The sequence below is a fragment of the Trematomus bernacchii genome, unplaced genomic scaffold, assembly GCF_902827165.1.
Source record: "Trematomus bernacchii unplaced genomic scaffold, fTreBer1.1, whole genome shotgun sequence".
NCBI lineage: Eukaryota > Metazoa > Chordata > Actinopteri > Perciformes > Nototheniidae > Trematomus > Trematomus bernacchii.
Window position 1 is genome coordinate 13,161,487 of NW_022987547.1, and position 26,326 is coordinate 13,187,812.

The 26,326-nt window shown below is 40.1% G+C and overlaps 1 protein-coding gene across 1 annotated transcript; it reads left to right on the forward strand.

The window, feature by feature from the left end:
- The first annotated feature begins 272 nt into the window (after positions 1-272).
- On the forward strand, positions 273-22,920 carry tnfrsfa (tumor necrosis factor receptor superfamily, member a). The gene is made up of 10 exons (XM_034123255.1): positions 273-540; positions 10,746-10,914; positions 12,490-12,621; positions 16,955-17,066; positions 17,306-17,439; positions 17,533-17,622; positions 17,711-17,757; positions 18,323-18,604; positions 19,968-20,004; positions 20,554-22,920. The coding sequence occupies exons 1-10, from the start codon at positions 508-510 to the stop codon at positions 20,853-20,855; spliced, it is 1,338 nt and encodes a 445-aa protein (XP_033979146.1). The 5' UTR covers positions 273-507; the 3' UTR covers positions 20,856-22,920.
- Positions 22,921-26,326: the final 3,406 nt, after the last annotated feature.

The window sequence follows — 26,326 nt, forward strand, 5'->3', positions numbered from 1 at the left end:
GTATCAGGTAAAAAATATTCAAAAGGAACACATTTTAAGGTGCATGGCTTTCATCGGGCATCTGTCAAAAAATATAGTGGAGTAAAAAGTCACTTACCTGCGTATATTTGGGCCAAAGGCTACTTAGTTACTTACACAACTGGTGGTATTGTTAGTTTTGCCAAAGAGTACTTCTAACTTTGTTGAGAAGCTCATTAATATTCAAGGTGCAGCGATGTGATTTGCTGATGGAAACTCTGTCTCTGACGTCGCACGAGCTCTAGGGCAAAAAAAAAAGTCAGCGGTGGTGCTCAGACCGTGTCTCTCTGAGCTCCCAGAAAAACTGTTTAAAGTTTTGTCAGTGCCGAGTAAACTCATGAAAGAAACCCGGCGACGGATAGCTTCAAAGCTGGACTTGTGTTGTTGTTTAGTTTTTTTACTATAATTGTGCTTTTTAGAGACTTTAAACTGCTTGGTTTGTAACGCGAAGTCGCCGCCGGGATTTCCTCTCATCTCGAAGTTCCCAAGATGAAGTTAGAACCGGTGGTCGGGAAACTTTATGTAAGTAAACACGACAATACACCCCTCTGAAAACTCACTGGTATGAATTTGTCTTCTTTTAAATGCCAATAATATGTCTTTAACTTGTATCGTTTTCTGTTGTACTCGCTTCACTTACAGTTGCATTATTTAGCGAATAATGCGATTAACATGTTGATTCAAATTGTAGCTGCGAAGTCAGAAGGGGTCTAATAAAATAAAAACCGACTGTCTCATTAAATAGACACTTAAGCCAGTACAACTTTGACTTTTGTTGGGAAGCTCTGCTGTTCACATGGGGGCACAAATCCCGGCCGGGCCTGTGAACTTGCTGAAGATGAAACAAGCCCCTGCATTGTCCCAAGAGCGCATACACAGGAAGCAACATTGTGTTTATTGTTGATTAAAGTGTTTATTTCTGTAGAGAATAGACTCATTTGGAGCTTATTGGCTCCTGTTACTGGTTTAAAGTAGCCTACATGTGCTGCAGTATTCATTCCCCCAGCTTTAATATTACAGCCACCATCTGTGTTGGACATCATGTGGTCATATTGTTCAGACATTGATGGCTGTGTGGGTCTGTCACGGCGGATGTAGCTGGCCCTATAGGCTAACTATTAATAAGTGCACTGCAGCTATGCCTGTGTGCAGTGAACTTTTGCTCTAGCTAGCTTTAAATCAAATTGTGTGAAGAGTGTGTTGAGAGGCACGGGTTACAGAGACATGTCTAAAGCTGTAGTCAGTTTGACCCTGGAAAAGCCAATAACTTACCTTGCCAGTTAGTCAATTAAAGTCACTAAGTTCTCTCAACAGTTTTTCCAGTCAGCTTTATTCCACTCTCAGTCCCTCACAGAGACGTCTTTTCATTCCTCGCCTGTTGTTTTTTCCATCTGTGTGCAGCACTAAAGCCTGACACTATAAATACTGTAATGTAAAGCCTCAAAGTGAGGCCAATTCATTAAAGGTTCTTTGGATTAATGCACAATATGTGATTACTTTTTATGTGGCAAGGTTCCCTTTTAATACTTTACAGTGTGAGATGGGAAATGAATCACAGTTCTAAATGATAGAGCAAATTAAGGCTTGGTCGCTTTTGTGGTTGATAAGAGCAGCAGTGTTAGCCAAGCTGCAATGTTGTGGCATTTCATCACATAATGCCTACTATATGTGTTAAAGCAAATGTAACATCTGCTGATGGGCCTGCAGCTTTAATGTTTGTTTTCTGAGTTGTCTGATCTGTGTTTTAAGTCAGGCAGTGTTCCATTACTGAAATCAGATTTACTTCTCCGGGTGGCAAAGTCAATGTTTATCTCTTCTGTAAACTACAGTACATTCTGGAGGCCTCGCCAGCAGGCCTTGTTGCTAAGGGACTTTGGAGAAACTTCGCCCCCCCTCCTATATCCACCCCCATTCCTCCCTCTCTAATCCCCCCCCACACCCCTTCAAATTGTGAGTGTACGTGCCTGGGCGTCCAGTAAACTTCCTGTCTAAGAGTACACAGATATGCTGATATTAGGGGCATCAATTTACTTCTGAGGATTGTCATGCCCATGCAAATGTTCACTAGATTGTTATCTGTGATTGCTTACTGTGGGTCTGGGTGTGGGTTCACACAGGAAATATCCCTCCATGTCTCTGTGGACAACACAGACAAGGGCAGGTCTGACATCTGGGACAAGTGGAGGCCAAGCTCTGTCTCTGGGGGCCGAGCAGTGGTCAACAAATGGGCCACTCTACTATAATACTGTAACTTTTGCTTATTGCTGCTTCGCTTGGTGACCATGTGAACAGTTGAAACGGAGCCTGTGGCTTAGAGAGGCTGCATACACACTGAATGATGCAATGTGGTGCAACAAACTCCCTGTCAGATACCAGGTGGTGGTGCCCCTTTTATGTTTGCCTGTCAGGGATTTATTCTCGAGAACGGACACACTGACTGATGTCTTATTGTTGGTGGATGAATTATTCTGAAGGAGCCTGCTGTTTCTGTCGGCATTATTAATGTGAATCATTGCACAGTTATCAAAGACCTGCTGACTCACTTAGGGAGTGCCACCTGTTCAGGTGCTGCCTTCACGTGTAATGCATACCAACAGGGCCAAGTCAGCGCTCACACATGAATGGTCCTGCTTCGAGATAAGTGGGGAGAATTTACGAATAAACAGATTAAGCCTGGTATGTTGTTAGACCCAAATAGCAACTAATTCACACACACTGAGAACCACTTTGAGACTCACAGCTCTCCCATGTGTACACAAGTCATCTGACGGGTCAAATCACATGACTTTACTATCCTCTTTGAGGACATTAAGGAAAAAGTTGTTTGCTGTTTGCTAAGGGCTGCAAAGCTATTTTTAATCTCTTTTTTATTATACCTGTTTTACAATGTTTTAATACAATAGTATAATTATCACTGGAGGGCATGTTATGACATGTATGTCCATATCAAGTGTTTGCTTCTTTGTTGTCTGTATAATAATATAGAAGTCTCTTTTATAAGTTGGTAGTACATTATGTGAAAGCATTTTATACATACTTTAGTTTAAAAAAAGAAAATCATACATCGTACATACAAGTAGTACAAAGTCACTATTACAAATCTGTAATGTTTTTCTCCCCAATTGCTGCTAAAGCAAATGTGGGCATTTTCAGAAGAGCTGAATCAATAAGTCAGTTCATCTTCAATTATTTTCATAATTGATTTATTTGCAGTCACTTTTGCAAATAATACCCCAGACATCTTCTGCTTGGTACCAACTTTCTCCATGTGAAGATTCGCTACGGTTCTGTTTTACGTCACTGAAAACTATATCTCTGGGTTTTGGAGAGTTGGTGGAAGACAATAAATATTTGCAGATGTCCCTTTGGGCTGTGAGAAATGTGAGTAATATATATTTTTAAACAATACATTTAATAGACTTAAATGGAAGTTTTTTTAATAGAACAAGAAATGTAAAGCACATTTGACCTCCTTTTTGACTAGTTGTAGACTTCACAAACACGCCTTTTATCAAGAAAGTAATCATTTGATTAAATTAAAAAAGAATGAAAATGCAGCCCTAATTTAGACTGTAAGAGCTGAAAAAGATTGCACTGCAATAAGAAATCCCTTTTTATTATCATTAATCAAGTAATGAATTAAGTGTCAGAAAGTAAGAAAGAAAACCTTTTATTTTCCAAAGCCCAAGTTGATATCTTTAAATTGCTTGTTTTTATTCAAATAACAGTCCAAAAATATTCAATATACTTCAATACAACACTAAAAAAATAGCGAATATTCAGATTAAGAAGTAGAAACATGATAATCTGGCATTCTTTGTTGAACTATTAATTCATTTTCAAAACAGTTGGTTATTAATAATCTGCAGATTGACTAAGCGACTAATCATTTAAAGCTCAATGCTGTAGTCATGTACAGCAGTGGCACCTTAAATGCTTCATAATACTAACCCCAGTGGCTTAAGGGTTATGCTCTGATTTCCTGCTCTCCTGGATGAATGAGCAGATTATAACACAAGTTTAAAAGTCTTAGAACAAACTCAACCTTTGTCCGGAGAATGGAGTTCTGTTTACAAAGACATAAATCCAACATGAATTCCAGCTATTGATGGTCACTTAAGTCCTTGTTGACCTGCTTCAGCAGCCACATATTCTACATTTTTGCTGTGATGTGTTTATAGAGAACTGCCGTCGCTCCATGCACTTCTTTCCCTTTTAACACAAAGACAAGCTTTAATGGAGCTAATGTGATTGTCTCCAGAGCGAGGTGATGGATTCCTGCACATACTTGAATCTATTAGTCATCCGTTCCTGCTCTTTTCATTCTCACCCTCCTGGGGTTGTCTTATGAGTCGCCGCTCAGCTTCTCTCTGAAGGTCCCTAATCACAATTTGAAAAGGCTAAGTTAAAAGCCCTGCTGCACACAAATCTCTAAATTCAATTTGTGGATTGACGTTACATTTCTCTGTCCCTGAACAATATGCCGTATGACTCACGGTGATGGTTGGCGCTTGTGTGAGCTCAGCAGCCAACCCTTTAGAAACCACACTAGAGACCAACTCGACCTCTCAACACAAACAAATTGGAAAGTGTGTGTCACGCTGCACCTGCTTACACCTTTTAAACCCTGAAAACTCTCCGAAGCCCTCTCTCTTTCACAACAAGATGTTCTTGTGGTCAAAATCAACGTCAGCTTCTCAGTCATTTCAGTAACTTGTGGTTCCCCGACGACAGTAAAGAAATTCATGACAACTGTCGTCATCACACATAATTGTTACGAAAGTAAATGTCAGCTAACCTGCTTTTGACACTGTCACACTCATGTAATCAGTGAAGCATATCTCCTGAGGAAACTCAAGAATTTGTGTCGTGGAGCTGCTGCTTCCCTGAGTTATAAATATCCAGCCGTAGCGGATATGTTGTGGGTCCAATCAGGTGGCGGGCCCGCTCTGAGGACGCTGCTGTGGAGGGAACAGTTTGGAGCTGAACCCCGCATGAAGCCTCTGTATTGTCTCGAGCTTCCTGTGCTCCCTGAGAGGAGGGGGCCGCTGCTTTTCACACGCTCCCACACATGCACTGTATCTGTGCTTGTGTAATATACGTGTGTGTGCGGTTGTTGTGGTTTAACAATGCCGTTTGCAAACTGTGAGCTCTTTCTTGCCTAACTGCTTCAAATTGACTTGGGAGTTATCCTCGTTCTTTTTATATTATTCCGCTTTCTTGTCTTGCATCTATGTTGTTGACTTATTTCTCTGTTTGACTTGCACCATTGTGTCTCTTGCACAACTTTATTTAGATTTCTTCTTGCACTTGATTGGATGTTGCATTGTTGGAGGAGCCTAGGATTTAAGATTGTTTTGCCAAAGCTATGTGTTAGCAATGGTGCATATGACAATAAATCCTTTCTCGAGTCTTATAATGATAAATGCATCCGAGCTAGGCTGAACTGAAGGATGGTTTAGTGCTGTAGCAAGTTTCAGACTTCTTCTCTTGACACTTGCTGGGTCGTACATTCCCTCATCATTTAAGACAGGATGCCGGTGTAATTCATCACTCAAGGAAAGTCGTGCATGGTCCCCTGCCGTCTCCAGGCTTTATCTGTGGAGGAAAACGCTCTCACCGTCTTGTCAAGGTCCGCTTTGAGCGATCTGAACTCCACATTGCACAACAGCTTCTTCAAACACTGCAGACTACATATTGCCAAAAGAAAATTAAAGTTTCATTTATCACACATTTGATTTGATATCTCCTCTTGAATCATAAGTCGGTGCATGCTGGTTAAATTACCAACCTAACATTGGTTTTCACTGATAAACTAATGATATTAAAGGAGACATCTGCTGCAGGACTGTTGTGATATGTTTGATATTTCTGCTGCTAACCTAATGTTCAAAACTAACTTCATCTGTTGTGTTCCTTTTGGTTCAAAGACCCATCGCAATACTTTCAGTTTAAATAAGAAAGGATTGATTCAATAAGACGATTTTAGTTCCCATTATTCCTTAAAGGTGCCGGCTTGCTGCATTTCTTTGATAGAAATTGGACAAATTGTGCTTCATAAGAGAGAGATAATCGCAGAGAATTTAAAACTCTGTTGTGCTTCTAAACAGTGGCAACTGTGATGCAGATAGTGCCGCCGCCTCCTCCGTTATGAGATGGGGGGGGGGGGGGCTCTTTCCTTAGGTTGTGAGAGGCCATGGTGTTATAAATATTGAGCTGTGGTTAGAACAGAGGTTGACACATGTCGTTGACCTTTTTAAAAACTGTTACGTAAGAGTCATATAAGTCACTATGACGTGCTAAAAGAATTACAGCGATGTCCAAAACATGTTTGTTAAGACCTTCAGGCTCTTATGTGTTGAAGCAACGTTGTAATATGAAAAAGTAGTAATGGATGGTTGAGTATCAGTGTAAATGATCGAGCCTCCAGCTGCTGACCAAGTATAATCCAGAGATTTCAATCACATTTCACTCAGATCAACAAATCACTGCGCAGTTAAGGGTTCACTCCAAAAAAACTAGATTTAATGTACTGAATCAACAACAAAGTTAACATACTTACTTGGTTTTATATGGACTGAACAAGAAAGTAACATGTATTATGAATGATGCATATTTTCTATATCTATTCTACCATCATCAGCACTTCACTCACTCATAACATTTTAAATCTTTAAATAACTCTTCTTCTTCTCGCAAAAACTCAGTAGTCAATTATTTTCAAAATGTTGAAACAATTCAAGCATAACCTGGTTCCAATTCATTGAATGTGCTGCTTTTATGTTGTCATCTAATTATAAAACGCATGTGAATGGGTTTCTGGATAAATACTCTTTCATGCATGTTTTCTATCTTTGTTCTACCCTCCTCAGCTCATCCTCATTCATAGTAATATGTTCAATTGAAACTTAAAAATAACTCTTTCCTCTTTATCATGATGACTGAGATTATGGATGAACAATATGGTTACTATCCTGAACGTCCTGTAATTGTCCCGTGAAGAATTGACTAATAAGAAAAGCATGATATGGAGAGTCAGGTCCTTATACAGGAGTTCTAATGAGGTGCAGCATGTTGTTGCTTATCAGTTGGCTACGATTGAAATCATCTGCCAATATGAAAGAACTAGTCCCCTGTAGTTTATATTTGTGTGCATTGTGTGTGCATCGTGTGTGCTAGAGTTCATTGCATGTTGTGCCCTTTATTTTTTGTAATGAAGTTCACTATACTTCCCTCAGGGATATGGAGTGATCGCAGCCCTCTAAATGGCCCAGGTCAGCTGAAAGGATGTCCTGTCATTTAGTCACAAATGCATTTTCAGTGAACATTGCATGTGTAGTGTTTGTGCCGGGGCAAGTCGGAAGAACCCAGGGTGTTCAGAGGAAGTGGAGGGGGGAGCTACTGTCGCATAAACAGAGCTCTGTCATTATTTGATTCCAACTTTTTATTAGTTTAACATCCACACAAGAATACCTTTCATAAATACAGATGGGAAGCATGACAATAGGACGCTGTTTGACCAAATAGTCTGCAGCCAAGCCCACTCATTGTACAGGATGAAAGGCTGTGAAGTGGACTGAACCTCTTCAGCAGGGCTTGGAGAGTTTCCAGGATTGTGGGTTTGGAGGGCTTTCGACATTGAGGTTATGGTCACTCCTTTAGCTCAGTGAGAGGTAAAACTAGCCGCATTGTGGCTGCCCAGAGTGTTTGTGTATACAGTTCATATATCCATGTAGTTTAGCAGCCGTAGGATCATATTGTGGACACATGTTGATGGCGTTTCTTCCTTGTCTGCAGGCGGGGTGTTTTTAAGAAATACCACACAACGGGATTCTCTAAGTGTTACTATTTTTCAGTCATCCACACCAATCAGAAGTGCTGTGCTCCACATGTACCAGCCATTGTTAACCAATCAGAAGTGGCCCATGATAGAAGGTGACAGATTGATCCAATCACCTGCCAAGTATATTTGAAAGTCCCTGCCCTTTTCCAAATGGCTTCCAATGGAGCTTTCCTAGATGGTTTGGTGAAACATCTGAGTCAGGTTAGTAATGCTCCATCACATGTTTCTATTACAGGGTGAATCTTAAACTGAAGCTTGACTTTAACCCAACGGAAGTTTCATGTAAGTTTAGTTCTTTCACTCGTAGCTTCGGGCTGCGGGGGTGCTAGAGACGGGAGCACGTTGATACGACCTTCCTAGGCGGAGATATGGCCGCATTTTACAATAAACTTCCGTTGGGTCGCTTAAAAACAAATATCGCAAATCGAATCGCAATCGCAATATCTGTCAGAAAAATCGCAATTCGATGATTTCCCCAAATCGTGCAGCCCTAACTTTAACCACTCTTAGGATTGTAATATAAAGGTTTTATTTATTTTTAGAGAATAAACAAGTAGTTGATTAATTCTTTAGATGCCCAACACAAACGTAATAGTCCAATTTATTTATAATGAATAAAGAATTCCGTTTGTTTTAATGTAAGGATTTGCTGCTTTTTAAGGTCTTATATAACTATAAACGGAGTAAAGTTGGGTTTTTGTTAATGGCGTTCCCTTTCCATGTTTTTAAGAAACACCACAAGCAAGTTTTACTGTTATTACTCAAATAAAAACAGGAGAGATTCTCCCAGTAGCACAGTGAAAAGTGCATTTGTATTACTCCCTGACCCTAGAATAACTCTCCCTCTTGAAACCGTCTCAGTTTTTATTTTTCAGACATTTTTAGTTGCCAGATGGAAAATGAACAGTCAATTATTTGTAATAATTTAAAAATGCAACCTGGCTCCAGCTTTGAAGATTTGCTGCTTTTTTAGGTTTCATATCATTGTAATCTGAATATTGTTGAGTTTTTGGACTGTTGGATAGAGGAGTAAGACATTTGAAGATGTGGCCATGGGTTAATGGGGACATCTTTTGTTACATTTTATAGACCAAACAAATCATCAATAAATGAGTCAGCAGAATAATAGTTTATACAAATATCTCATAGCTGCAGCCCAGCTTCTCTCGTGTAAGAGGCTACTGTATCTTCTGCCTTTAACTGCTGAGTCCAACAGGTTTGCTTTCAGGGCGGCTGCACCTGGGACTGTTTTGAATCACCGCCCTGGAATGAACAAAGAATTGAAATGATGTCATCTCTACGCTGTCTATGAATCTTCCCCGTCATACACACCTGAGTTTTATGTTGAGTTTTTGATTGGCAATAGGGATTATTACCTTCTAACTGCTATATTATTACATTATTGGACATCCAGTGCATCGTCATATTCTGCTTGTGCTTTGTAGAAGTGTAGGGTTACCTTAAGAGCAGCTCATTCTTTCCCCATCTTTTCTTTCCACTGTTGTCATGTGCTCATACACAGCTCTTTCTCTCTTGCCTTTTCACACGGCCTTCCACTTACTCTTTCTCCAAGTCCATGTCTCTTTACATTCCCCCACCCCGCAGTCAGACACATAGTGTATTCAAGTCTAAATACTTGCCCTGTGTCATGCAAGCTGTTAGTCCTCCCCTCTCATTTTATCTGCCTCCCCTTTTCCTTCTCTCTTCTGTCTCCCCCTCCCCAGAATGTTTGGATAGATCTAAATGGTGTGATTGTGACTGCTCTGCCGGCCGCCTGCCCCTCCACGTCTCGCTCTCAGCGTCTTTGGAAAGTCTGACGTGAGCGCAGGGAGAGGAAGAAGGCAGGGAGAGGGGGAGAGGGGAAAGTTCTTTTGAACAACAAGGCATGGCGGCCCTCCAGAGAGCCAAGTCTAGTGTCAGGAGTCGCTCTCCACTCTTTCCCCACCTCTGTTTATCTGTTCTCAGTCTTTATTCCTCCCATTCTCCCACACTGTCTTTTTGAGACAACCTATTCCCTGCAGAACATCTTCAGCTAGCTGTCTACAGTTTCTCACTTTGAATCCATCCTTCTCTTTCTCCCTCTCTACCTTGCCCCCTCCACCCTAACCTGTTCCTTTCTGGTGGAGGGGTAGATGGGAAGGGGGGTGACGCACAGGAGAGACAAAACCTCCAAATCTAGGCCTCTCATTTACCCAGGAGGTGTCGCGTTGCGTTGGAGGCGCTTCACGGCGGTGTCACATGTCGTGGCATTCAAAGAGCCGGGGTTTGAGAATGTGGGTCATTTGAAGTAGAGGCACTAAAGTGTGTTGTTTGCCAATGAATGGGGCCTTCTCACATTGACATGGTGAAAAGCGTGTGAATAAACACCAGCGCCTGGGGGCCACACTAAAGTGTTCGGCCGTATTCTTCTCCCTACCCCACCTATACAAGCCTGTTATTATCTAGCGCATGAATAGATTTTTGGTATCACATTTGATACGGGCACCAAGCTGGTGTTCGCTGAGATTCCTTATCGACTCCCTTTCTGTTACACCAACTGTTTAGAGCCTCTGCTTTTTAAATGCGTCCTACTTAAAAAAATATAATAGAATAATTTGGTTAGGGTCGCCTGTTGCGCTGCGTGCAGTCAGTGTATAGCTCTGTATCACGGATGTTTTGCCTCCACTTCTGACCAGCTGCTCTGCTCCCGTAATTGCTTTCCCACGGCAGATGTTCAGATCAGATGGTTCGAATTAACTTGTAGATTGCTCACACAAGGCTCCCTATGAAGAAGAACTCTCCTGCTTACTGTCCTTCATGTAACGTGTTTCAGTGGGTGTATAGTGGTTACACACAACTAATGCACAGTCTTTTTGTTCCCCTCTTTTTCTCACTGATGTTTCAGGTGTGTGTGGCAGCGCTCCTCGTCGGGCTGGTTTGTCACGCAGCAGAACCTCCAGCCGCTCAGTGGTCCGGCGATGATTACAAAAACCTCACCCTCCGACGGCACAGAACATGTGTGGAGAACGAGCAGTACCTCCAGCAGGGACTCTGCTGCCTCAACTGCCAGGCTGGTAAGGAGACCACGTTAGAGGGATATACAGTAGACAGTGCAGCTCCAGTTACATGCAACTAAACACATGTGGAATGCTGGGCCTGTATAAGTACGCCGGCTGCAACATTTCAACTTTAAACTCCCTTTGATCAACATGTTTTTATTGTTTCCTGTATCATCACACACCAACTGCCAGTCAAGAACTGAGAGCGCGCTAGAGCTAACATTTAAATGGCATTTTGTGTGAAAAAGTCAAATGTCAAAACCTGAACTGTATACCAAATGAGTTTTGCAAATATCCACTGCATGGTCTGGAAAGAATGCATGATGGCGAGGAACTACTCCAACCGAAGTGAAGGGGAAAGTGGAAATGATGCAGGGGAGGTTACTTTGAAGTCACAATATGTTAAGCTACAGGCCATATGACTTGTTTTTGTAAAGAATTTGCTAAATGTACGCACATATTTAGCTAAGATGTAATTGCGGCATGACATTTCTAGCTGATTGAGTTATTTCATTTGCAAATCTGATTTCTAAGCAATAATTGTATTTGATCAACTCTGGCATTAGTTTGGGTTCACAGTCACTTTATAAACTAGTGCTTTATTTCCAAATCACATGCCCATTCATCAAATCCCCAAATATTGATTGACTTAAGGTTACTTTGATCATGTGTTTTTTGATCCGTTTAACTGAGCAGACCTTTGGGCCTACACATTTGTTGCTTTCTCATTTCTGAAATCTAAGGCAACAATAGAAATGACGCCTTTAGAAAATCATCAGTTTGTACAAAGAAATAGAAGTGTTGTCATTCATGGGTGAGAGATCATTTCTAGATATGAACTGATAAAACAGAGCATCACTGCTTGGTTGTAACCTGTAGGACATTTTGATTCTCTTGGGTTTGACGATTTTTCGAAGTATTGTGATTCTTTTGTCTTGCATTCTTCTGATTACCACAACATTAAAAGATTGTACACACTTAACTGGGAAACACCTTTACCATCCACAGTAACTTCATAAATTCAACCCAATACTACTGTGTCTGTGTTCCATTGGTGCATCAGATAAACCCTCAAATCACATGACAATCGAGTGGTTTTCTTCACGGGATACATGAACTGAGTATTAGAATTTAAAGCATGACAAGTGACCACAGGGGGAGATCACTGTGTCATTCTCTTCTTCTTTTAATCCCCATGACATGCGGATATCAAATCAACATAATGTAATCATTTGTATTTGAGTGCAAGTCATTTATACACGGCTGCAGTAAAGCTGGAAGTAAATGTGGATTGCGTTACAAATGCATTTGTCATTATTACAAAACAGAAGAAACACAACCAAATATCCAGAATATAAAAAACACAAGACATTACAACTTGGCAAACATGAGTTCATGTCGGAAAACCAGAATGCCACATTGGTATCTGTTTTATGAGCTTTCATATCCCCAAAAGCTTCTGCCAAAAGCTCAAAGCCAGCCTGATTCTGTCACGTCACAATACAAAAAACAAGATTCACTGGACTTTAATTGCTTGTACTTTGGGTTTATTAATCAGATGATTTTTTGGTTGTTTTTTATTATTTGCAGGAACCTTTGTGCAGAAGGTGTGTGAAAGAGAGCAGGAGCAGGGAACGTGTGTGTCCTGTGAGCACGGACAGACGTACACGGAGCACTCCAACGGGATGAACCGCTGCCTGCCCTGCACCCACTGCCGCTCAGGTGACCACCCTCTGCCCCCCCACATGAAGCCCATACTATCAGTATGATGCACGAGTTAGAAATGACATCACAGATTTCATTTTCACGTTTTCTTTCTTTCTTTTACACTCTGAGCTTTTTATTTCAAATGTACCAAGATTTGGATATGCAACCGTACAATCAAATCCATTGGATCAAACATTCCACCAATTCAAACATAAATAGGGCAGCAACTCACATATTTTATTCATCCAATAAATGGAAATTATTTTTTTATTGATTGTTTGATCCCAAAAACCTTTAGCTAATATAAAAAAGGGGTCCAAATACAAGTTCCTAAGAGGCGTAGTTGTTGTTTTCAGATGTGTTTGTTTGTCTGAAAAACAACTCAAAACTTGGCAAAACATGAAACCAACTACAATATAAAGCTTTTTTTTTTTCAAGAAAATGACTTAACTTAACAAATAAAAGATCATTATAAATTAAATTACACAAAACTGACTTGCCCTTTCATTCCTATAACCCTGCCTTTATGCCGTTTTTCAAAGATTTATTGTTGGGGAAAGTTGATACCTTTTTGTCTGCGCCCCCGCCTTCAGATCCACTCGTGAAAATGTGATCTTGTGATGTTACCGAGCAGCAGGGCGTGTCTCTGTTGTTTTGTTTCGGGGCTGAATGTGGCCATGTTACCTGTCTCTGGAGGTTTGCTTGTGTCTGTCCTAGCCTGGCTGAACTGGGTGTGGCTGCGTCTCATTGTCTCCCTCACTGTGCGTCTTTGTGTCCAATGAAAGGACGGAGCCACAGAAAAGAGACTACTGTTACATAGGATGTCTTGTGTGCTCTTTCCATGGCTTTTAAGATAGAGCTTTTTGTGTTTCGCTCCAGTTTTAACTTATTTACAACAATGTTATAATTAATGGTAACGTGGCAAAGGGGATTAAAATACATTTTAGATTTGACCTTGCTCTGGCACTCCTGTTGGGGGGGAAAACATGCATTAACAAGGCTGCAGTGGTTTGAATTAATAACATGTGCTATGCTTATGTTATGCTAATTGTAACTTTGCTTTCTTCACATTCTAAGCCATAGTTTAGCATGTTGTATCTCTAAAACAAAGCTTTATAATCAATGTTGGTTTTTATTCTGAACATGGTGTTATTCATCAAAGCTTTCATTCCAATTAGGTAGACTCGATGAACTACTTAGATTAAACACAGAGTACAGAGAAAAAGCTTTTCCTAATCGGGATGGGCTGAACCGACACTTGACTCTGATTTTGAGCCTCCCCCTCCCCCCCCCCCCTACACACAGACGCACACAAAGCACCTGCCAATTGAATAAGAATAGCATAATCAAGAAATAATAGTGTGCCTCAAAACACCAGCTGCCAGTTCTGTGTGGTTTTCTGGGTTTGTTTTTTGAATGATGCTGAATATTTTCTAATTCAAACGGGGATTTTGTTTTTATTATTTGACTTGCAGATGGTTTTTAGCAAAGATAATGTTTCATATTTCAGCATTTTATGTTGAAGTCAAGATGTTTTAAACAGTTTTTTTTATCTGAACTTTTTTTAGCTTTTGAATTGGGGTACCCAGTTTCTTTTTTGCCAAAATAATGTTTAATATTTTAGTATTTTTATTCAAGTGATGAAAGTTAAATAATTAATAAACTCCTACAGGTTACTGTATGGGTGGGGGCTTAGGACAACAAGAAGAGAGCTTTGGGACTAGGGTTATATTTTTAAGTTCTGGCCTTTTTGTTTGACCCTTTCCAGACCCAGGGGAACCACTTGAATCACAATTATGCTGGTATTTTAATCTCCATTTTTTGCTCAATGAAGCCAAAGATAAACCGCCTACCCTCTGCATGTGTTACTTCCCAATTATCTCTACGCATAATTATGTGACAAGACTGAAAAACATGATGTTTCCCTTCAGTGAGCCACAATAGCAGTGTCTCTGTGCATCAGTACAACAGGCTCTACACAGAATGGAGACATGGCCAATGTGAAATGAGCTTTTTTTAGTACAAGGAAGCAGAAAGTGCTACGGTGTGAACGGTGTGTGAAATCGCTCCTCTGGCATTGAAACTCAACACACATTTATATAACTTTATTTCTAGCTTGATGTAATTAACTAAATGGCAAACAAATGTGACCGAATGAGCAGATTTAGTCACTCAACAATATCATCCACACGTCAGCTTTGTTTAACTACTATTTAAGTCTTCGTACAAATTATACGCCCTTTTTCTTGCAGCGAGACATTATTTTTTTTATCAAAGGCATCATTGTGAGAAACTTCAACATTTTTTAAGTATAAACACATTTCAAAATGTTTATTTGTGACATATTTTCACAGTTATTTTCAAATATGTATGTGTTCTACAATCACTGAGAGATGATAGTTTGCTACAGGGTTTAGAGTTTAACAGCCATGCAATTTACGAGATTGTCCCTCAGAGTCCACGCGCCGCCGTCGTTAGAAAGGAACAAAACGTTCCCAAAAGAAATAGTTTTATATTGGAAAAATATTCAGTAAATTTGTGTTCTATGATTTAACCATTAAAATGAGGACAATCAAATCGACTGTCTCCATAACTTGGCAGCGGAAGCACTAAAGGAGTAGTCTGGGAAACTTCATAGCAGCGTCTTTGTTGGTGTAAACAGTGAGTGCCGACACTAGCCAGCCCAAAAAACTAAAATACTGACAGGAGATCAGGAGGAGTACCAATTCATTGTACCTAAAGAACACACTTTGAGATAGCTATGTCAGTACTTTGGACATCATTTGGACCAAAAAGGGGAATTAAGCACACTTCTATACAACACACAAGTCCCTGCTCTGTAAATGTGTTTATATTCATTCAATCCAAGTTGTTTCTGTGAGCCATCAAGTCATTCCATATATCGTATTACATAGCATAGCAGCTGTTATATCTACAGGCCTGTTCTACCCAGCTACATTTAGGTGAGCATTGCACTGATAGTCGCTCATAATTAATGACAGGACAGATGCTAAGAATTAAGAAGAGTAGACAACCGCTTTACTCTTATTACTCTCTTTACTCTTGCTGGATGGGAACATGAAATACTTAGTCTAACATGTGTAGACAGAGCTCCCCCAATCAAATACACATGTTCTCAGCTCAGAAACAGAGCGCTGCTGACACTCCTTATTCATTTCCTTATGAAGGTGGCAAAGTGGAGATGACTATGGACTTTGTATCCAGGGAAAAATGTCAGCTGTGGAAAAAATGACGAATGGTGAACGGGGTCATAAAGTGCTAAATATGATTATCTAGAAAAGTACTCAGCAAAGTTCTTTAAAGACTTAGGTGAAAACAAAACAAGATAATAAGAGTCTGTAAAGCTCATCCTGTGTAGGTGGTTTTTGATTTTGATCATATCTGAAAGGCTAGAGTTACTGTCTTTTATGCTCTTAATTTAATAAATGAATGCCATATTCTACATTCCTTATTATCCTCTTAAAATAAGGTCAATTGTATCTCAGAGGAAGACTTCATTGAAAATCCAATTGTCTAACTTTTCTTTTTTGTGGTAAAGAATGACTACATAATTGCTTCAGGCACACAAGTATTCTCCGCATGCCAATGGTCACATGTCTATTATGAATGTACTTATACAACTCTGTAGAGGCTTAACAGAGTTAGATCTTGGATTGCAAACTCCACTGCTTTTTGAAAGGATTTCTATAACCCAAGATACTGTATGTTTACATTCATCATATCATATTGCTTTTGTATGTGTATTTAATGTGCTGTTAAATATGCACTGGTGGAATTTAATTAAGTACATTTACTCAACCTATTTACTACAGAATAGTAGTTGAATTTGACTTGACTATTTCCAGGATACTTAATAATACATTTAAAACTCATAGTTCAGTTTTACCTATAAAAATATGTTATATGCTTATATGATATGATGCAGTACAGTACTAATAATATATATATATACAACCAAAAAAGTAAATTAAACTAAAATTGGCTCTGTGATGACAAACTACAACGTAAAAATGCTCTTATGTGAATTTTTGCATGCGGAGTACTTTTAGTACTTTAAGTACATTTAGCTGATTATACTCCTGAACATCCCTTAGTAGTTTTGAATACAGGACTTTTACTTTGAATGGTGTATTTTAATCATAGTACTTCTACCTTTACTCTGTACCTCCACCACCTGTGTAAAGAAGTTATTTAATGAGTAAGAAGTTTGTACTTGGGTTTATTTCTGTATACATATCATCTGTTTAATTGAAATTAATTTGTGTCATGATATGTCACACCCTTATCCGCCATGTCTTCATCTCTCTGGCCTCTTCCCTCTCCTCAGATGAGATTGTAACGGCCTCCTGCAGCACCACCACAGACACCCGCTGCCAGTGTAAATCCGGAACCTTCTGTGTGCCCGATCAGGCCTGCGAAGTCTGCAAACGTTGTGCCAGGTAAGTCTCATTTACTTCTCTCAGTTCTACTCTTCTAGTGTATCAATTTAACTCAATGTTTAAGCTATTAATAGGAGATTAGGATGACTCTTTAGGACGTACTGCATTGTTCAGTTTTAAATCTTAAACACTTAGTTAATTCAATTCATCTTGCAATCAAATACAAATCCAAGCTTAAAAGGTCATGTTTTTTTAATGTTTTACCACAACTGCCAATACGTCTTTTTACTCATTTACAGGTGTAAACCTGGGGAGGAGGAGGTGAAGAAGTGCACCCCGTTTTCTAACACAGAGTGCCGAAAACGGGATCCGTCCCCTACTGAAAAAACTCCAGCCCCCCCTTCACCAACACCCGCTTCTTCAGCAGACATTGGTATGACTATTTTCATGTTAAGCCTTAAGCCTAACCTGGTCTTTTAAACCTAATTCTTCATCTTCACTTATTCATTTCTGTTTTGTTCTCCAGTTACTCCTGTGTGCATTTCCCTGGCCATCCTCTTCATCATTATGGCACTGGCTGTGTGGTGGCTCAAGAGGCGTTCCTGTGAAACACCATGTGAGTTTAGACATTGTGTGCTGTGACCTTTGCTGTCACCTGTTTGCTTATTGAAGAAGTACTAATGCTGTGTGTCCTCTTTAAACAGGTTTAAAGAGCCACTGTGATTCCAGTGAAATAGTGAAGATTCCTATTGTAAGTTATTCTTTGGCTCTGGTTTGTTTCCTCTTATAATGTCAACCTTTTTTAAATGCGTCTCTTCTGTGTGTAAGCTGTTCCAATAAAGATAGATCATGTATATTACGGATCACAATAAAGGCACTGTATGTTCATAAGACTTACACCTGCACATAGATATACTGCATACGTGTATTCATTTTTTCATATTCATTCATACTTATCTTTACTCGTGTTTTATGACTTATTATATATCTTTTATCTTTCATATTTGAAGCATGCTTCTTAATCATATTAAGCTATCTGTGGCTCTTTTTGTTGTAACAATCAAAATGTCCCCACTGTGGGAAGTTCAAAGGTATTCTGATCCTGATCTGTGTATATGCAAATTCGCTACTAATTAGTTTACTGTATCTTATTGTTATTTGTATTCACACTTTTACTTACATGTTTACCCTTTTTTTCATTCCAATAATGCTTCTTTATTCTGTTGCTGCCATGGCGCCTGCATTTCCCCACAGAAACCAATAAAGGTCTATCTGAAGTTATTTGTGATACAATGTGTCATCTTTTCCCTGTGCAGGACGAGAGTGGAGCCACGGCGGAGGAGAGACAGAACGATCAGAACGCCGGTCTGGAGGGGGAGGAGCCCCGCCCCGAGTCGCGGCCCCTGCTGCAGGAGACCCAGGCCGGGATGACCAAAGCCTCCCCTCCCCTGGAGGATGAGGATCGGGGGCTGGGAGACAGTTTACCAAACACCACCAGCTCCTCTCAGACCAGCCTGTCAGCCATGCCCACAGCAGCCTCCTCTGGGAACACCCCCCACCAGACCCCCACTGCCATCAGGACGCCCCCTGCAGACATGGTGAGGGCGAAAAATAAATGTTAAAGAGGACATATTGTGCTCATCTTCAGGATCATATCAGTATGTAGTGTCTCTACTTTAAAGAGTCCTCTCCTGCTGATGTTCAGGTGTATATCAGTATGTAGTGTCTCTACTTTAAAGAGTCCTCTCCTGCTGATGTTCAGGTGTATATCAGTATGTAGTGTCTCTACTTTAAAGAGTCCTCTCCTGCTGATGTTCAGGTGTATATCAGTATGTAGTGTCTCTACTTTAAAGAGTCCTCTCCTGCTGATGTTCAGGTCTATATCAGTATGTAGTGTCTCTACTTTAAAGAGTCCTCTCCTGCTGATGATCAGGTGTATATCACTATGTAGTGTCTCTACTTTAAAGAGTCCTCTCCTGCTGATGTTCAGGTGTATATCAGTATGTAGTGTCTCTACTTTAAAGAGTCCTCTCCTGCTGATGTTCAGGTGTATATCAGTATGTAGTGTCTCTACTTTAAAGAGTCCTCTCCTGCTGATGTTCAGGTGTATATCAGTATGTCGTGTCTCTACTTTAAAGAGTCCTCTCCTGCTGATGTTCAGGTGTATATCAGTATGTAGTGTCTCTACTTTAAAGAGTCCTCTCCTGCTGATGTTCAGGTGTATATCAGTATGTAGTGTCTCTACTTTAAAGAGTCCTCTCCTGCTGATGTTCAGGTGTATATCAGTATGTAGTGTCTCTACTTTAAAGAGTCCTCTCCTGCTGATGTTCAGGTGTATATCAGTATGTAGTGTATCTACTTTAAAGAGTCCTCTCCTGCTGATGTTCAGGTGTATATCAGTATGTAGTGTCTCTACTGGGACATGTCTCCATGCTTTAATGTTCACAAAGCTCTTTATTCTTCTCATACTGCCTGTGCTGCAGCACCTCTTTTCACCCTCTGTCTGAAACCAGAGCCCAGTCTGCTCTGATTGGTTAGTTGACCGGCCGCTAAGAGATGTCCCGGCCCTTAGCCTATCAGGTGTAATGTGTTGGAGCGCTAGCCAATAGAAGCACAAGTGTTATGTAGTGATGTCACTATGTTCCGGAAGTAAACAAAGGAGTCCAATGGAGGCGTCTTTAAGTCATTAGACCAATCTCAAATAATTTGTGTTTAATTCTAAATTGTAATTCATAAATGTTTATCTTCTGCTTAGTTTTTTATATTACTGCTGCTTATCTATTTTCTATGTTGAGTGTATACTTATTTGACTTTTGGTTGTTTAACATGTGGTTGCCTATTTATTTCTTACTGTTTTATTGTTCTCTTTATCTGTACATTTCCCCGGTGGGATGAAAGGGTTCCAGATTGTTGATGAGTCCCTGGTTCTTCTGGTTCTGATTTTTGTGTTTTATTTTTTAGGATGATCCTCTGCAACAACGCTTGGTGCCACTATTAGGTAAGAGATAAGATTCTTATAATAGGAAAGAGAGATTTCCCCTCTAAACATGTTGGTACAACTCAACTTAAGAGGCAGCTGTACTCAGCTGCACCGTTTATTTTACACTTCTTGTCATTCCTGAAGGAAGTGAAATAAACAGGATCTCTTCAAGATCCCACATTTTTTCTGCTGGATAGATTAATAATCTCATGACAGTCAGGCCGCATCCGAGCCTTCCGAGGGTTGGAACATGCCGTCCCTCTTCTGCTGTTCCTTCTTCTCATGCTGAATTAAAGAAGGACATAGCTGAACAGATGTGTTTGATCCTCCATTAAACACTTCATGTATGCATCCCCCTAAGGAAAATGAACTCAAACGTCCTGATTGTTCTCGTATAGGAACAATGTTAACACTGTGTCATTGTAGAAATTGCTGTGTGAGTTAGTGTCAACAATGATGTATACGTCTATTGTAAGAGAACTCAAACAAGTAGAAAATACAATGTAAACATTTCAAGAGTTTCTGTGTAAGCAGCTAACATCCTGCCTCACGATCTGTTATCTATAGGGTCGGAGAAATCCCTGAAGAAGAGCTTTGATTTGTTCGACGAGTACCTGGATGTGCGGATTCATAACAAGTTCTTCAGAATGATCGGAGTCAGCGACAACCACATTCGGATTTCGGAGAACGGAGCCCCCGTGGACAAAGTGTATGAACTGCTGAAGAACTGGATGCAGAGGCAGGGACTAAAGGCGGACATCAACGACCTGCTGGAGGCTCTGCTGAGCATGGACCAGCGGCGCTCCGCTGAGAGCATCGCCTCCGCCGCCCTGAGGAGGGGCTACTACAGACACGCAGATACCCCCTGAGCCTGAGGGGCCGGGCTCTGCAGATGAAGTAAACACAAAGTACTTAATCCAAGAAAAACTAAAAAAGCACATAGACCTTGTCACTGGACATTGTGTCTCACGAACAGGCTTACCTCTTTGTGGCTGACCGGCCATGTATTCAGAAGCCAGTAGTTTTTAAAAAGAAAAACACAAAACGGGGAAGGTCGGGCCGTATTTATCAGAGCTCTGAAGATGTTGACTACTTGCCAAATGCGGAGGTGTGATAACGAAAAATGAAGAATATGTGTTGTGGTCAAATTAAACAAAAGAGCAGACTAACATGAAGGTGTCAGCTTCCACAGGCAGAAATTGGCTGCATGTTTTAGGCTCTAATGAAGCAACATGCGTAAAAAAACTGAACGCTCATACGTTTCTGGGCGTGTGTCTCTCAGATCACCTGGAGACAAGGATATACACTGGTTTGTAGCAGTGGCATTAGCTATGTCGCTAATACTGTGCCTCTCTGATGCACTGACCTCTGGCACATGTAGGATTTAAAACTACCATCATGCTTTAGTTTTATAGATTTAGGGTTAGATGTTACCAGATCATGATCATTTTCCTGAGTTAGGAAACTGTTGTTATGATGGTCAATTTGCAGCCTTACTAATCATACCTTTTACCTCTTCAGTGCCATCCGATAATCTAAATGTATTTAGTTATCAAGATTTCATTCTGTTAAAAGAGCGAAGTGGTTTCATAGATTTTAGACAACCGAGTCACGTTGGAGAAATGTTTTCAATCTTTACCGTGAGATCTTTTATATGTTCCGTGTTAGCACACACACGACATCGTAGAAGACATTTCACAAGCTGTTTCCGTCTGAACAGCTTTCAATAGTTTAGTTTAGTGTTTCCATAATGTCTCCATGTAACTTGGAGAACTTCAAAGGTCATTTTATTTATTGACATATTTATTCTTATGAATAATAATTACATTTCATTATTTATACCATTGTAAAAAACAAACAACCTTGGAGCATGCACTGCGTCCGTGTTGTGATAATGTTTTAACTTCAGGGTAAAATGACTGACATCAAACATGTTCAAGTTGTGTTTTAAACTTGTTTTGTTTAGTTAAAGTGTGTTTCTGCTTTACCGTGTTCAGGGTAAATACTCTGGTGCACACTGTCAATGTTACATGTGCATTTCTTCACAAGACACCACGTTCAGCAGTGTGGAAGCTTTCATGATGCTTAATGCACAACGTGTCATTTCAAATTAGAGTTGAGTTGCTATCTTTGAATACGATGATTGACCTGTTGAGTCGTAATCCGGCTGAACAAATAGTCCCTCTGTAAATGTCTGCGGTGACACATGGTGGTTTAGTCTTGGTTAGAGTCACACTAAATGAAGGAAAGTTCCTCTGGATTTAAAAAGCTCAAATGCATTTTCCTTATTCTGTCACTTGTACATACAAATGCCCAGAGAGCATTGAAGCCTCACAAAGTGTATATGTGTATATATTCAGCTTCATTAACAAACCAAAATGAATATAGAACACCAGCAGAGTAGTTGGCTGTTGAAATGGTGACATTTTAAAGTAGATTTTGCCCGGTTTTCTGCAGTCTCTCATGTATAAAGGAAAAAGTTACAGAGTTATATATTATTTCTGAAGAATGATGCTACAGTGCTGGCACTGCCATCTATTGACAGACAATGAAAATACAGCCAGCATCAATTTCTAGGGATCCTACAGTACACACCCTCTGACTTCTCCCACAGTTCTCTTTTCAAATTCCTCTCAGCCTTCCTGAAGGAGCGTAGCAGTGGATAGGCTTCAGTGCGTCTTCTGTTCTCTCTGTGGCACTTCATGTCTTTCTTTCTTTGAAATAATTTCTGTGATTTGAATTTAACATATTCCATTGCTAAGTCCTAAGCTGTTCAATTAACTTCCTTTGACTTGTGTAAAAACATTCTGTCCAACGTTGCCATTAAGATTTCTCCCTTAGTTATTGTTTGCTTGTCATGAATTTCAGATATAAATTATGCAAATACATCAAAGCTGTTTTTATGTCAATTTCAAATAAATGTTTTGTACAGATGAGTGTCTCTGAACTGTTTGAAATTACTTCTGTGTTCATGTTTGTCACACAAGATCAATTGCGTAACCCTATTAGCAACAGAGAAATATATAAATGTATCCAGCTGACCTGGCCAAAAGTGTGTTTTCTGTATGAATGTAAGCCTGTGCAACCCTGAAATTATGTTTTACATTAGGTGCAGTTACAGAAGGAAGCAAAGCTTATTTGGCAAAACAAATTATCAATATACAAAAACATTTCTTAGAGAGTCGGACTGTGTATGTGTGTAATTAACGATAATATCAAAGTGTAGCCGGATTTTCACCCAGTCATTCCTTTTCAGATATCAGCTTTGTTAGTGCTGTATTTCTGTATCCTGCATTTCAGTGTATTTGTCCTCCTCTAGTGTATTTTATCTCCTCTGCACGTGATATTATATTACATTGCATTTAGCTGACGCTTTTATCCAAAGCGACTTACAATTACAGGGACATTCTCCCTGGAGTAACTAAGGGCTAAGTGCCTTACTCAAGGGCACACTAGTGGTGGTGTCCCTGGCGGGATTTGAACTCACAACCTTCCGATCTTCAGCCCACCTCACTATCCATTAGACCACCACTACCCCTATCATATTCAGTGTCTGATCATTTGATGTGACTGGCCTTATTCCTCAAAGCAAGGCGTTTGACATAACTGATGAGATTCTCACGAGTGAGTCCTTTGTTTCTCACTGTCAAATCATTACTCTCCGTGTTATCAGAGCTCATTTTCCTCCGTCTTTGTCTTTTGTAATCATTTGGAACTCTTCTCAGTACTCCATCAAAATAATAGAAATGATCATATTCGTCATCATTAAGAAGAGTGTCTCTGTGGTCTCTGATCGATGTAGGGTCTTTCTCCTGCAGTCCTGCATGCCTAAATGCAGCCATGGGTTCCTCTGAGGAAGGAATTTTCCATCCCCTTCTAATGGATCTTTGCTCGCAGTGTTTTCTCCCAGCTTCAGTGCGTTGTATTAAACCTCTGCACGACGGCACATCTGTAGTCTGTGGAGGAAAACTTTGCATCAGTGCATGCAGAGAAATGTGACCAAAAAAGTAAAACATGATTATGGCACATTATTTTTATCAAAAGTCTTTTTTTTTATAGTAAATAAGAATTATAACTTTTATTTTTTTTAAGTGGTAGATTATAATCAATGCACCTATTTTGCTCTCTAACATACAAATGGGTTTTAAAAAGTATATCCAATATTATGCCTATTTCCCTCAGAAAATGTGATTATCCTTGCAGCATTCCCCTTCCTATTGTATTATGCATAGTTGGGTGTAATTTATTCCTATGTTACTATTGTAACACTATCTCTTTTTAAAGTTCAACATATTGAGAAATAAGATTATTTGCTTTGTGGCCAAGGGTTAAAGGAATAGATGAATGCCCCTTGTATGTCTGTCCTTTAAATGTTAGGCTCCAGATGGCAGACGATTAGCTTAGCTTAGCAAAAAGGTTTTGGATTGAGCTAGGCTAGCTGTTTCCGGCTAGTTCCACTGTTTGTGCTAAGCTAGCTGTAGCTTCACAACAGGAGGACAGCTTTGAGACTGCTATCAATTCTCACTCAATACAGTTTTCCTTTATAGAAATCTACTAATGCAACTTCACTTACTTTTGGAATTGTGTCTGTAGGTTGTTTGTGGATTGTTTGTAAAGGTTTCCCAAATGAGTCCACTTTTGGATCATTTTGGACATCTTCAGGTTCTGGCCTGTTTGTAGTTGCTTCAGCCCCTGAGCTGTCATGGAGTTTGTTGATGTCTGCTAGGATGTCCTCTCTCATTCTGAGGCCTGAGAAGGACTTTACAGATGTTACTTGCATATTCCTTGTCATACATTTGATAAATCTGGGCTGAGTGTGGGTTTCTGGACTCGTTGTTGTCCTCCGGGTCTCTGAGCTTGGCAGTATGTCTGATTTCTGTGTGCTGCCTTGATTGAAGACTTCTGTACTTGATGTTGTCTGTTTTATCTCTGTGTTGGCTGTAACTGTCTCCATATGCTCTGTTACTGCAGTTACTCTTTCTGTCATTTTGCGTGAGGGAGGTGAAGGTATGACTGGTTCTTCTGATTGTTTAGTATGATTTATGCCCATATTTTCATGAGGTGTCTCTGTGTGTCCTATTTTCCCTTCTGTGTCTTTGGTCTGTTTCTCAGTATATACAGACACTGTAGCTGTACTTTCTGCTGGTTTTAAATCTATTCTCTCTGTTCTATCAAACTCATACATTTCTAATGAAAACAGGCTTCCTTTCAAGCACTCTGGTTCAATCATAAAGTTCTCCTTTATAACTTCAGTCGCGGGCGGGGGGTCATCCAGATCCTTTATTTGTACTGTTTTCCACCCAGTGTTCAGAATACTTTTTTTTCCCGATGATGGCTCTGTTTGTGTCTTTCTCTCTGTGTCTGGAAGAAGTAACACAATTAGGACTTCCGCCTCTGCAAGCATTTGTTTGTGATCAACATCATTATTATTATCGGATTTATGTGCAGATAACAGGATGTCTGGTTCTGTTTCCCTTTCTCCGTCTGGGTGTTGAAAGTCTGCTTGTTTTGTTTTTATCTTCCCATTGAAATCCTCTTCATTATCACCAGCCTTTATCTGGCTCCGTGGTTTATTTGTGGATTGTTTCTTCTCCTTGGATACCAACAGTAGTTGCCTCTCAACATAAAACCAATCACCATCACATCCACTAGATGCCGTTTTCAAAGGGTGTTGCTTCTCAGCACTTTTTTGCAAGTTGAAAGGTTCAATTGTCTTTATCATTCTGTCTGAATTTCTCTTTATCTCTAACTGCGATATAACTGAGGCTTTCTTTGAAGATTGCAAAGTAGCAGCTTGAAAGACTTCATGTTGACTGACTTGTCCACCATGCTTCCTGAGAACTTTAATGTCCATCCCTCGCTGTGTGCTCTCCTTTCGTCTTATTTCTAGTTGTGCAAACTGTTCTTTGGACATTTTCTTGATGTTCACTGTTGATCTTATTTCACCCTCTTTAAACCCGCAGGAGATAATCACAGTTGCAGCAGCACAGTATCTCTTTGTCAGCATTTTCTGCCCTTGAACAATGGTGGTGGGTGCCCAGCTCTTGGATTTCTCCAGTAAGAAAGCTTGAAAATTGCAGCCTGAGGCATCTGTGGGAGGAGGCAGTGTCCGTGCAGACTCTGAATCAGGGGGATCTTTTATTATGTCCATGGCAATATGACTGCTTTCACTAATAACATTCAGCGCTGGTGGGGTATCTGACCTCAACTGGAATGCAGGAACACTTTTTCCCTTTCCATGAAGGCGAAAAACAACCTGAAACATGTGAGAAATAAAGAGTTGGTTACAAAACTGACACCAGACAAATGAAGGAACCATGATGAAAACAACCAAAGTACA